The sequence below is a fragment of the Gossypium hirsutum genome, chromosome A05 (genome assembly GCF_007990345.1).
Source record: "Gossypium hirsutum isolate 1008001.06 chromosome A05, Gossypium_hirsutum_v2.1, whole genome shotgun sequence".
In the NCBI taxonomy this organism is placed as follows: Eukaryota; Viridiplantae; Streptophyta; class Magnoliopsida; order Malvales; family Malvaceae; genus Gossypium; species Gossypium hirsutum.
The window spans coordinates 602,931-614,934 of NC_053428.1; the positions used below are offsets into that span (position 1 = coordinate 602,931).

At 33.4% G+C, this 12,004-nt stretch overlaps 1 protein-coding gene and 1 pseudogene across 1 annotated transcript; both read left to right on the forward strand.

Moving 5' to 3' along the window:
• The first annotated feature begins 4,370 nt into the window (after positions 1 to 4,370).
• Positions 4,371 to 8,846, forward strand: LOC107907349 (adagio protein 1). Its single transcript, XM_016834697.2, has 2 exons — positions 4,371 to 4,845; positions 6,736 to 8,846. Exons 1-2 carry the CDS (start codon positions 4,622 to 4,624, stop codon positions 8,342 to 8,344), a joined length of 1,833 nt encoding a protein of 610 aa, XP_016690186.1. The 5' UTR covers positions 4,371 to 4,621; the 3' UTR covers positions 8,345 to 8,846.
• Positions 8,847 to 9,679: 833 nt separating this feature from the next.
• Positions 9,680 to 11,653, forward strand: LOC107903304 (rust resistance kinase Lr10-like; annotated as a pseudogene).
• Positions 11,654 to 12,004: the final 351 nt, after the last annotated feature.

Genomic DNA, 12,004 nt, shown 5'->3' on the forward strand with positions numbered 1-12,004 from the left:
GGCTCGGTTTATAAATTTGAGGTCTCAATACCTCGTTTTTATCTCATTTAATCTATAAATTTCCTTTAATTCATAATATCACAAACTCAAAAAATATTTCTAAAACCACATTTAACTTTTACTTACTAATATCTAAACTCACATGTCAAATTTAGTGATCTCAAATCACTATTCCGATATCACTGAAATTTGGGCCGTTACAGTCTTACACGGGAGCACTTATCACTTTTCTCCGATGCCATAGCCCAGCTATGGTCTTATACGAATCACTTGTATCACTTTAATCCGAAGCCATAGCCCAGCTATGGTCTTATACGGGAATCACTTATCACTTGTTTTCTGATGTCATAGCCCAACTATGGTCTTATACGGATATTGCTTATCACCTGTTGCCATGGTCCAACCATGGTCTTTTTCCGTCAATTCATCGTTTGTCACTAGACAGAAGTACTCAATCCGACGTTTCATTCAATTTGATTATTTCTTCAATTTTATATTTTTACATTGTTCATGGTTTTATCATAATCATATAGTATAACTCATTATAAAATTCATAAGAATAACAATGATCACTAAAATTTAGCCATGTGAACTTACTTGGACTAATTTGCAATAGTTGTAGAAGTTCGAGAAAATTATTCGACTATTTTCTCCTTTCCACGATTCACTTCAATTTCTTGATCTATAATTGCAAAATCATTCATTAATTAGATTTATTTCAATTTTATTTTATCTCACAATTTATACCATTTAATTCTCGAAATTACACTTTTACCCCAAATTTCACAATTTTTACAATTTGGTCCCTAACTAATTAAATTATCAATAGAAACTTTTATTCTCAATTAACACTTTCCTTAGACATTTTAAGTTACTTCAAAACCATTGAAATTTAGAATTTTTATGTTTTTGGGGATTTTACAACTAGGTCCTATCATCTAATTCATTAGTTTTTGATTTCATGGTTGATTTTGAAAGTTGCCATGAATAAGTGCTGGAAGTTTATGATGATTTAGCATGGAATTAAAGCTTTAATTTGTTTATATGTTGATTTTATTGAAAGAATTATATAGAAAGTGAATATTTTGGGACCTAATCGTAAAAGAGATTGAAATTAGGGTTGAAAGTCTCTAATATGGGCCTATGGGGTCCATTACATGCTTTAGAAGTGATTTGGAACTAAACCAATAACTTTGGAAAATTTTGAATTTTTTTTTATTTCGAATGCAAATTTATTACCCGGTTTTGTATAAATGCTAATGTATAAGTCTAGTAATGCCTCGTAACCCTATTCTGGTGACAGATATGGGTTAGGGGTGTTACAATTATTATTGAGCTCATTCACATGAATCTGTCATTTGAAATTGTGATAGACAATAAGAAATAGTGAATGGCATGCTTATGCATGGTTATATGTATTTATCTAAAACACAAGAAAATGATGGTTATATATTTGATAGATGGAGACACGAGACTATGATATGGGTTAGGGGTTAAGGGTATTACAGTTATTATTGAGCTCATTCACATGAATCTGTCATTTGAAATTGTGATAGACAAGAAGAAATAGAGAATGGCATGCTTATGTATGGTTATATATATTTATCTGAAACACAAGAAAATGATGGTTATATATTTGATATATGGAGACATGAGACTATGATATATGAATATTTAGTTAGCATGGGTTACATTAAAGTGGTTAATTTGCATGTTTTAGGCTCGGAGACTAAATTGAATAAAAGTAAAACTTTAGGGGTAATTTTGTAAAAATATAAAAAATACCAAATTGAGTTAAATGTATTATTTTATTGCCTAAATTAATAAATTGAATGAAATTATTAATTTAGATCAAGATTGGTTGAAAAATCAAGGAGAATAGAAAATTACCGAAATACCCCTGAATCTTGGTATTTTTGCAATTTATCCAGATAAGTTCGTGAAACTTAATTATGTGATATAAGGAAATATGAATTGATGGTACATGAAATATTGATATAATAAATTAACAGATTTATGTTTATGAAGAAACGGTAAAAGAATGATATTTATCATGACATGTAAATATGTGATTATCTTTGATACATTGATACAAGGAAAATAAGTTTGTTTAGGGGGCAATATATTTGATTTTGATTGGTCCCAAATATGAATGCTAGATGAAATAAAATGTCTGATAAATAAATTTGTAACTCCGATAATGCCTCGTACCCTGTTTCGGTGACGAATACGGGTAGGGGGTGTTACACTCTATCTCTTTTAATGTAGTTTTTTTATATTTTCCATTTGTTAAAACCAAAGGGGAGGAAAATAAAGAAAATAAAAAAATAAAAAAATAAATTGTTCAAAAAAAAAGTATAGGGACTAATTTTAACAAATAGATAATATAGAAAAACTACGTTAAAAGAGATGGAAAATGGATGAAAACAAAAGAAGAAGCATAAGAGAATGGAAAAAAAAGGAGCTAAAAGAACATGAAAGAAAGAAAAAAATTAAATTGCTCAAAACGAGAAAATATGGAGACCAATTGTATAATTTAACCTAAAATTTTTGTTTGAAATGATGATTTAACGTGCCACGTCAACTTATCGTCACACCGTTAATGGCAATTAACAGCTCAATGACTAAAATGTTATAACACATTAACATAAGTGATTGAAGCGTAACATTTCAAATATAAGTGACTAAAATGTAATATGAGATAAACAGAAGTGACTATTTTGATATTTTACCATTTTTTATTATAAATATTTGATTCTTGCTTGAAAATTTTTAATTAGGTTTGAAGAAATTAATATGGTAGATAAGATTCCAAAAGTTACTTTTAAAATTTGTTACTTTCTACTAATCTTATTTGAAAATTTTAAACTTTATTTTTATTAAATAAGAATTTTGGTGAATATTGATTTCATAATTTTTAATATTTTATATTATTACATATTTACACGTATTTGATTTTTAAGCTGAGAAATGGTAAATATGTAATTGTGACCCATCATATTAGTTTCCCAAAATACTTCTTTAAATTGCTATAATATATATGACATATTAAATATACGTAGAAGTTAAATTAGATACAAGAAATTTGAGAATTTATTTTCCAAGTTAAACCAACACAACCCACATAAATTATCTTTTAATCTCCCTAAAAATAATTACACTGAGAATAGTTTAGGTATAATGACTTATTTGATCATTTAATTTTATAAAAAAAGTATTTCAATCTTCCATTTTAATTTTTGCCATTTTTAGTTAGTAAACTTATGCTATTTGTCAAATCAATTCAAAATTGATCAAAAAGATAGAGTTTATTAACATTATTAATATGGCATATACGTAGATTGTCATGCCAACGATTAATTAAATTTTTAAAAATAAAAAATATAAATTTTGAAATATTATTAATTTTTTAATGTCATGTTAATAAAATTACTAATCTATCAAAGTTTGAATAATTTGACAAACATAATAAATTAAAAGGTTAATAAAAGCAAAAATTGAATAAAAAGTTAAAATAATTTTTTTTAAGTTAAAGATTGAAATAAGTTATTATGAAATAATTTCTACCTCACATTAGAAAGCTAAAGCTATCCTTGCCTAATCGCATGTTGGAAATCACATATTAAATTATTTGGATAATTATCCTGTTGCTTATTAAAATAAAATAAAAAACCATAAATGATGTTAAATATTTTATTAGTTCTTTCCCTAATAATCTAAATTATTTTACATTATTGTTGGCCTAAATTATGTTGAAAATTATAGTTAAGGTCATTAAATTATTAATTTCTGTTTTGGTCATTTAACTTTAAAAAGTTACAAAATAATTATTGAATTATTCTATAATTTTTATTTAAGTCACTAAACTAGTAAAAAGTTTTTATTCAAGTAATTGAGTTGTTCTATTTTTTCTTAAAAATCCGGCTAGCGAGTTGCAAGTGTGGATTCAATGATCAGTATGGTGGATTAGTACTCATCAACGAGTAGAATAACATATATTAGATACAAGTCAATTTGGCAGTCAATGTCGAAGATTGGAGAAGAAAACTGTTTGGATTTTAATTTGTAGATTTATGATGTTCAAAATTGTTTCATAAAAAAATTGTAAAAAAGAAAGGGAATGAGAGCCTTCGGTTGGTGCAGGCGGTGTGAACAAAGAAGGCTATACAACAACGATTTTAACAGTCTAGTGACTTAAAATGAAAACTTTAAAATAGTTTAATGACCATTTTTATAACTTTTTAAAGTTGAATGACTGAAACGTAAATTTATTAATAGTTTAGTCACAAATTTATTAATAGTTTAGTCACATTTAGTTGACCCAAAATTTAATGAGAAAAGCCCAAAAGCGAAGATAGTTGGACCGAACAAGGAGAAAGGCACAATTGAAATGTAATGTGTACAACTGTCTATCTCTCCCTTTCCTTCACCATAGGCCTTAGCTTAATTTGCCGAAACATTGCACACCACTCATCATTATCTCTCCCCCTTCCCTTCTCTCGCACTGAATCCCAGCTCCATCCCCTTCTTCTTCTGCTATCTCCCTCTTCTTCTCCATGGGTTGAAGAACAACACCCCGCCGCCTCGATTGCCTCTTTTTCCCCTTTTTTTCTAGAAATATATGGAGTGGGATAGTAATTCTGATCTGAGTGGAGATGAAGACGAGGGCTTCTTGCTCAACGATGGCGCCCCTGTTCCTTTCCCTATTCCCACCTCTCTGCAAACAGCTCCTTGTGGCTTTGTCGTCACCGATGCTCTCGAGTCCGACCATCCCATCATTTATGTCAATACCGTCTTTGAGATGGTTACCGGTTATCGCGCCGAGGAAGTTCTTGGCCGCAATTGGTTAGTCCCTTTTACGTTTTCTGCTTCCTTTATGTTGTTTGAGAATTGTTATTAATTTATCTCTTATATTTTTTGTTTCTGTTTTCCGTATATCACTTGGGTGGAGCTCTTTTTTTAGATTCTTAGGTTGCTTTTCTGTAGTGTATGAAATGGGTGCAGATATAATATAAAATATACTATTGTTTTAGTTCTCTGCGGTAGAATTTATTGATTAATTAAAACCCCTATTGGGTTTTTTTTATCCACCTTTTTTTCCCTAATGGTTATTTGGCACTTGGTGGGGGTTATTGTGTTTATGGCTAAAGATTGTTGAAAATATTCCAAGATATGTAATATTACTTAGCTTGTGACATGTTATCTATTCTACTGAGAAACCCAAAATTCGTTTGCAGTTTAATGAATATAGATCTGGGAAGTGCCCTTTTGAAGTTTCTATGTAAGGGTTTTTTTTTTTAAAGATGCTACCCTCATTGATTGTTCAGGCAGTGTAACATGCACATCATATCAGGTGTGTGGCAGTGCCTCATATTATCTGTCTGGAACCAACTTAAAATTAGCACTGATGGTATTGATTTCCTTAAATAAAATGTTTGGTCAGAATGTATTACAAAGTATACATTAACTAGGAAGTAACTGATCTGGGGGAGATTTGGTGTGAACTTTGAGATTGAATGTTCTGAGATGTTCTGTGGTTCCAGTAGAACAGGATTTACACTAGAAGGAGAACCTTCAACAGTTCAACCCATGTATCATTTTTGGTATTTAACTAGTTTATACCTTTAGAAGCGTGATATATTTTTTTGATGGCCTATCACTGTGATATTAATATTGAGATTAGGGATTGGAAGCTTATATCAAGTGGGCATGCTGCTTGTTGATTTGTATATGTGCTGTTTTTTTACTTCATCTTGGTTGCATTAGACTTTCAGTGCTTCAAATCATCCTAATGTTGATAAAAGGTTCCTGCCCTAGGGGGTACCTTCTGTTTTTATATTATATTTTCTGTTGTTTCTAAAGAATGCAATTGGATAGAATGAACTATTAATATCTTTCTATATTAATGGCTGTAAAAATTTTCTCTTTCTCTGTTTGTCTATGTTTTAAGTTGAAGCTGATGACTGTGACTATCTTATTCATTATCTTTGATTTCTATTATTCTTTGATATTTGTAAGCTACACCAATTTCAGACTTACATAGTATAATTTGCGTAATTGAACCACTGATTGTTCTTTTGAGTAGTTTTGCATCTTTGTTTTACATCTCAATAAAAGGTTTACTTGAGGAAGTTTTTCTTTTTTTAGCTAATGTTTTGTGTTATATTATTGTTTCTTATTTTTCCATAGAATTGTTGTTTATGGTTCTTTTGAATGGTTTTGGATATTTGTTGCTCATGTTTTCAATGCACAATGAAACTACTTTGATAGATAGCCATGTGTTCTAGAGATGCTAATTTGTACTTTCCTTGGCATTATGAGGCCTCTAAAGTTGCATATCTGTTTGTGTTGGTTATTTATACTTGTTTGTTACAACTGCATGAGGGAGGAGCTAACGGTGAAGCCTTGATGACTACTCTATGTTGTGTTGCCACTTTTTTTTCTAAAATGTATCCTTTTGTGTTCTTTTTGTTCCAATGAATGGAGCTTCATTTTAAATTTGAAGTCTCATACCCCCTACTCCACATATTGTATTATTGATATTGTACACTACTTACTAAAGTTGTCTTGCAAATTTTTGTTTATTGTTTCTATTTACTTAAGTTATGCACTTTGCCACCCACAAATTTTCTCGTGGAAAGAGAAAAAAGTATAATTACCATTCATCTTGCGATGAGTTACTGATTGTTGTAAGTTTTTCTGCTTTTCTCTGATATTTAGTGTGTTTTATTTCAGCCGTTTCTTGCAATGTAGAGGACCATTTGCAAAAAGACGACACCCATTGGTGGATTCCACCGTTGTTTCAGAAATACGAAGATGCCTTGACGAGGGAATTGAATTCCAAGGCGAGTTGTTGAATTTTAGAAAGGATGGATCTCCATTGATGAACAGATTGCGTCTTACACCTATATATGGAGATGATGAGACAATCACTCATGTTATTGGGATCCAGTTCTTCACAGAGGCAAACATTGATCTAGGTCCAGTGTCAGTAACTTCTATAAAGGAGTCTTTGAAGTCATCTGATCGTTCTCGATCTGGATTTTCTGCTTTTTGTCCTGTTGTAGTTGGAGACCGAAATGTCTCTCGTGGGCTTTGTGGGATATTGCAATTGAGTGATGAGGTGCTGTCTCTCAAGATACTTTCACGATTGACACCAAGAGATATTGCATCAGTTGGTTCCGTCTGTAGGCGACTTTATGAGCTGACAAAAAATGAGGATCTTTGGCGGATGGTCTGTCAAAATGCATGGGGTTGTGAGACTACTCGTGTTTTAGAGACGGTTCCTGGTGCTAAGAGACTTGGGTGGGTAAGGCTGGCAAGGGAATTGACCACTCTTGAAGCAGCTGCATGGAGGAAACTTACTGTTGGAGGTGCTGTTGAACCTTCACGGTGCAACTTTAGTGCTTGTGCTGTTGGTAATCGTGTTGTGCTTTTTGGTGGTGAAGGGGTAAACATGCAACCAATGAATGACACCTTTGTGTTGGATCTAAATTCAAGCAACCCTGAGTGGCAACATGTCCAGGTGAGCTCTCCTCCACCAGGTCGTTGGGGACATACACTATCTTGTGTAAATGGGTCTCATCTGGTGGTATTCGGAGGTTGTGGAAGGCAGGGCCTGCTCAATGATGTTTTTGTGCTAGATTTGGATGCAAAGCCTCCAACCTGGCGAGAGATCTCAGGATTGGCTCCACCACTTCCTAGATCATGGCACAGCTCCTGCACTCTCGATGGGACTAAGCTGATTGTTTCTGGTGGTTGTGCAGATTCAGGAGTACTGCTTAGTGATACTTTCCTGCTTGATCTTTCAATGGAAAAACCTGTGTGGAGAGAGATACCTGTAGCATGGACCCCACCTTCACGCTTGGGTCACACACTGTCAGTATATGGTGGTAGGAAAATACTGATGTTTGGGGGTCTTGCTAAGAGTGGTCCACTCCGGTTCCGTTCCAGTGATGTATTCACGATGGATTTAAGTGAAGAGGAACCATGTTGGAGATGTGTAACTGGGAGTGGAATGCCTGGTGCTGGAAATCCAGGTGGCATAGCTCCCCCTCCAAGACTCGATCATGTTGCTGTGAGCCTTCCTGGTGGAAGAATCCTCATCTTTGGTGGGTCTGTTGCTGGTCTTCACTCAGCTTCCCAACTTTATATCCTGGACCCAACCGATGAAAAACCTACGTGGAGGATACTGAATGTGCCAGGGCGACCTCCGAGGTTTGCTTGGGGTCACAGTACTTGTGTTGTTGGTGGGACAAGGGCGATTGTACTCGGCGGGCAAACAGGTGAGGAGTGGATGTTAACTGAGCTCCACGAACTATCGCTGGCAAGTTCGGTTATCTGATCATCATCATTGTCATGGCTAAAAGAGGAAAATAAAATAGTAATCCGTTATCCATTCAAAATGAGTTTCACCACTTCCAAGATTGAGATACAATTCTCACAACTGGATTGGTGAAGACCCTTTGGTTAATAGGGAAGAAAAAAAGGGAAAAGAAAAGAAAAGAAAAGAAAAAGAAAGAAAAGAGACGAGACGAAAAAGATGATGTGGTGATGGCAGTGACTTTTGTAATAGTTGAAGCCATGTGGTGTACCAGGTTGGTCTGGCTCGGGATAAAAATTTGAAATGAGAAACTTGGAAAAATTGTTCTTTTGTTTTGGTTTATTTTTGTAAGGTTTGTGTGAACTGCCTGACAATACTCACCATGGATTATTCTTGCTTCTTAGGATATAGCAGTATTTGATAGACAGACAGACAGACAGGTAGGTAATATATATATAGGGTAGTAGTTGTTGTGCCCCATCCGTTTAATTGATGTATTCTGTAATTAAAAAAAATTGCGAAAGAGGGATCTTGCATTTTCTTTATTATTATTACTATTATTATTGACTAAGGTTTTTAATTCTAAGACTTTAAGGTCTTCGCAAACAATTTTTTTCCCTTACATTCCTTTTAAACTTAACCATCTGGATTTATTAAATCAGTTAACAGATCCAAAGAAACAAACACAATAAAGTCCCGATTACACAATAATCAAAAAAGAAAATAAAAGGTCGCCTAAAATAAAACCATATGCTTTGAAAACCACTAAAACTGATGATATTTTAGGGGCTTCAAAATTAATCCTAATTACCCAGCTGATTTGATCCCAAGTAGCCTCCTCTCTTCATCTTTTATCATTTTTATTTCAGTTTCTGGAAGAATTGACCCTCTTTTTTCTCAAAGTATTTTTACCCCTTACGTCTTAAATATTGATTACTAAAGTTAATATTTCATGCCATTTATATTTAATTAAGGATTTAAAGTTTAGGGTTTAATTATCTAAGCATTTAATTAACTCAACCATACCTTCACGTGTAGTTTTCATGGTGAATAATACAAGGCTTTTGATGTTGAATGTTAATCAAGATATTTCATTGAAAATTATGACTGAAGGAAGCGGAAGAGATAATTCAACTCTTAATTGGTAAATTACACTAATTAGTCATTAAATTATGGGTAAGTTTTCATTTTGGTCACTTACTAAAAAAGTTATAGTTTGATCATTAAATTATTCGAAAACTTTCATTTAAATTATTAAACTATCCAAAAGTTTTTATTTAAATCATTGGGCTAATAATTTTTTTTTTAATTCTGTCGGAGAGTTCTAAATGATGATTCGATTATTGGTATGGTGAATCAATATTTCATAGACTAGTAGAAAATATACCTTAGATCCAAATCAATTTGACAATCAATGTTGGAGATTGAGAAAAATTGTTTGAATTTTGGTTCGTCGTGACATCCAAAGTTGTTTCGTGAAAAAAATTAAATTTTAGAAAAGAAAGAGAAAGAGAGCTTTTAATTAGGGTAGACAATGAGAACAAAAAAAGCCATATAACATCGATTTTAATAGTCTAATGACTTAAATGAAAGCTTTTTAATGGTTCAGGGATCAAATTGTAACTATTTTAATTAAGTGACCAAAATAAAAATATACCCATAATTTAGCAATAGTTTACCTATTTTAATTATCAACCAAGACACGGAGTTGAACGAGTAAAGTCCAGTTTCGAAAATTCTTAGAAATTGTGCAACCTTACCATACCATTCTTTCCTTAATTTGTGCGTGCACGTTGGCGATTTACAATCAGTTAATCAACATACATAATCTACTATTTTTGCTGCACTTTTATGTCTTCTTTCAGGTCCATTCCAGGGACAGGTGATCATGGCGATGATCAATTCCCGGATATAAAAGAAATCACTAAGCCGTTCAACCAGGCCCTTACTATAATTATCGTAGCCACTATAGGTATAATTTCAATTGCTTTGCTTTTTGTTTGGATTCATGTAAATTCTAACTAATATTTCTTACATATTGCAGTGGCCTTACTTATTAAGGTATTTTTTATAGCATACGTATGCCGTCTATGCCGTGAAAGACTTGGAAGAGAAAGCAGCGATAGTGTTTGCCCAGAAACTCAATCTATAACACTAAACATGGATAAATTCCTGAACGAAATGGAAAAGGAGAAGCCTAGTCGGTTTACCTCCCAACAGCTACGGATTGCGACCGATAATTTCACCAATTTACTTGGTTCGGGTGGCTTTGGAACTGTTTATAAAGGAATTTTTAGTAACGGAACCATGGTAGCTGTCAAAGTCCTGCATGGAGATTCCGATAAAAGGATAGAAGAGCAGTTCATGGCGGAAGTGAGTACAATTGGAAGAGTTCACCATGTTAATCTGGTTCGACTTTACGGTTTCTGTTTCGACCTGAATCTTAGAGCTCTTGTATACGAGTACATGGTAAATGGTTCATTTGACAAGTTTTTATTTGGTGAAGACAAGAAACTGGGATTCCAACAGCTTCAAGCAATAGCACTAGGCACTGCTAAAGGGATTGCTTACTTGCATGAAGAATGCCAACAACGGATTATCCACTACGACATAAAACCAGGGAATATTCTATTGGATGCCAACTTCTTGCCTAAAGTGGCGGATTTCGGATTAGCCAAGCTTTGTAACAGGGAAAAGACACATGTAACAATGACAAGAGGAAGGGGTACTCCTGGACATGCAGCACCAGAGCTTTGGATGCCATATCCTATTACACATAAATGTGATGTTTACAGCTTTGGGATGTTATTGTTTGAGATCATTGGTAAGAGAAGAACCTTGATATAAATCTACCTGAAAGCCAAGAATGGTTTCCAAGATGGGTATGGAAAAATACTGAGGCTGAAAATTATGTGGAGTTAATGATGGTCTGCGGAGTTGAGGATGCTGATAGAGATACGGCGGAGAGAATGATGAAAACAGCTTTGTGGTGCATTCAATATCGGCCTGAATCGAGGCCTTTGATGAGCATCGTGGTGAATATGTTGGAAGGAGGAGTGGAGATTCCTGCACCTTCAAATCCTTTTGAAGCTTCTTCAGTGGAGCCTAATAGTAATACCTCCACTAGCAACGATACCTCTAGTTGTTCAGAGTCGTCTTCATTACTAGCAAGATCTGCTTCAATATATGCAACTCCTGTCATGAAAAAATATGAAATTGAAATGGTCACAATTTATTAGATAATGTGCTTCCAGAAGTACAAAATGTTAATGGCCATCGATAAATTATTCTTACGCTATAAATCATTATCCAAGAAGCTTTCTTTGTTAAGCTATGTAACACCCCTAACCCGTATTCTAAAGTCGTGTTCCATATACGGCTGAGACACACGGCCGTGTCTCTGCCTGTGTGGTCAATATCTAAGCTATTTCTAAGCCTTGGTCAATCTTAATCTCTTACGCACTTATACAAAATCAAAAGCATATAACATGGTATTCATTTAATGATTAAACATTCTCAATTAAACTACAAACATAGCATTTGTATGCCATCATACATGTGTCTCTCATACTTATTTTACCTTGTCTATTATGGTACCACTTATACTTTTATACCATGATTATCATCTTACCAAATATTTTCAGCTTAATCATCAAGCATTTATATTTAAAGCTAGATCAT

Coding starts and splice junctions, on each gene's coding strand:
- LOC107907349 (XM_016834697.2), top strand. CDS start 4,622: ATGGAGTGGGATAGTAATTCTGATCTGAGTGGAGATGAAGACGAGGGC. Junction 4,846..6,735: donor GAAGTTCTTGGCCGCAATTG/GTTAGTCCCTTT, acceptor GTTTTATTTCAG/CCGTTTCTTGCAATGTAGAG.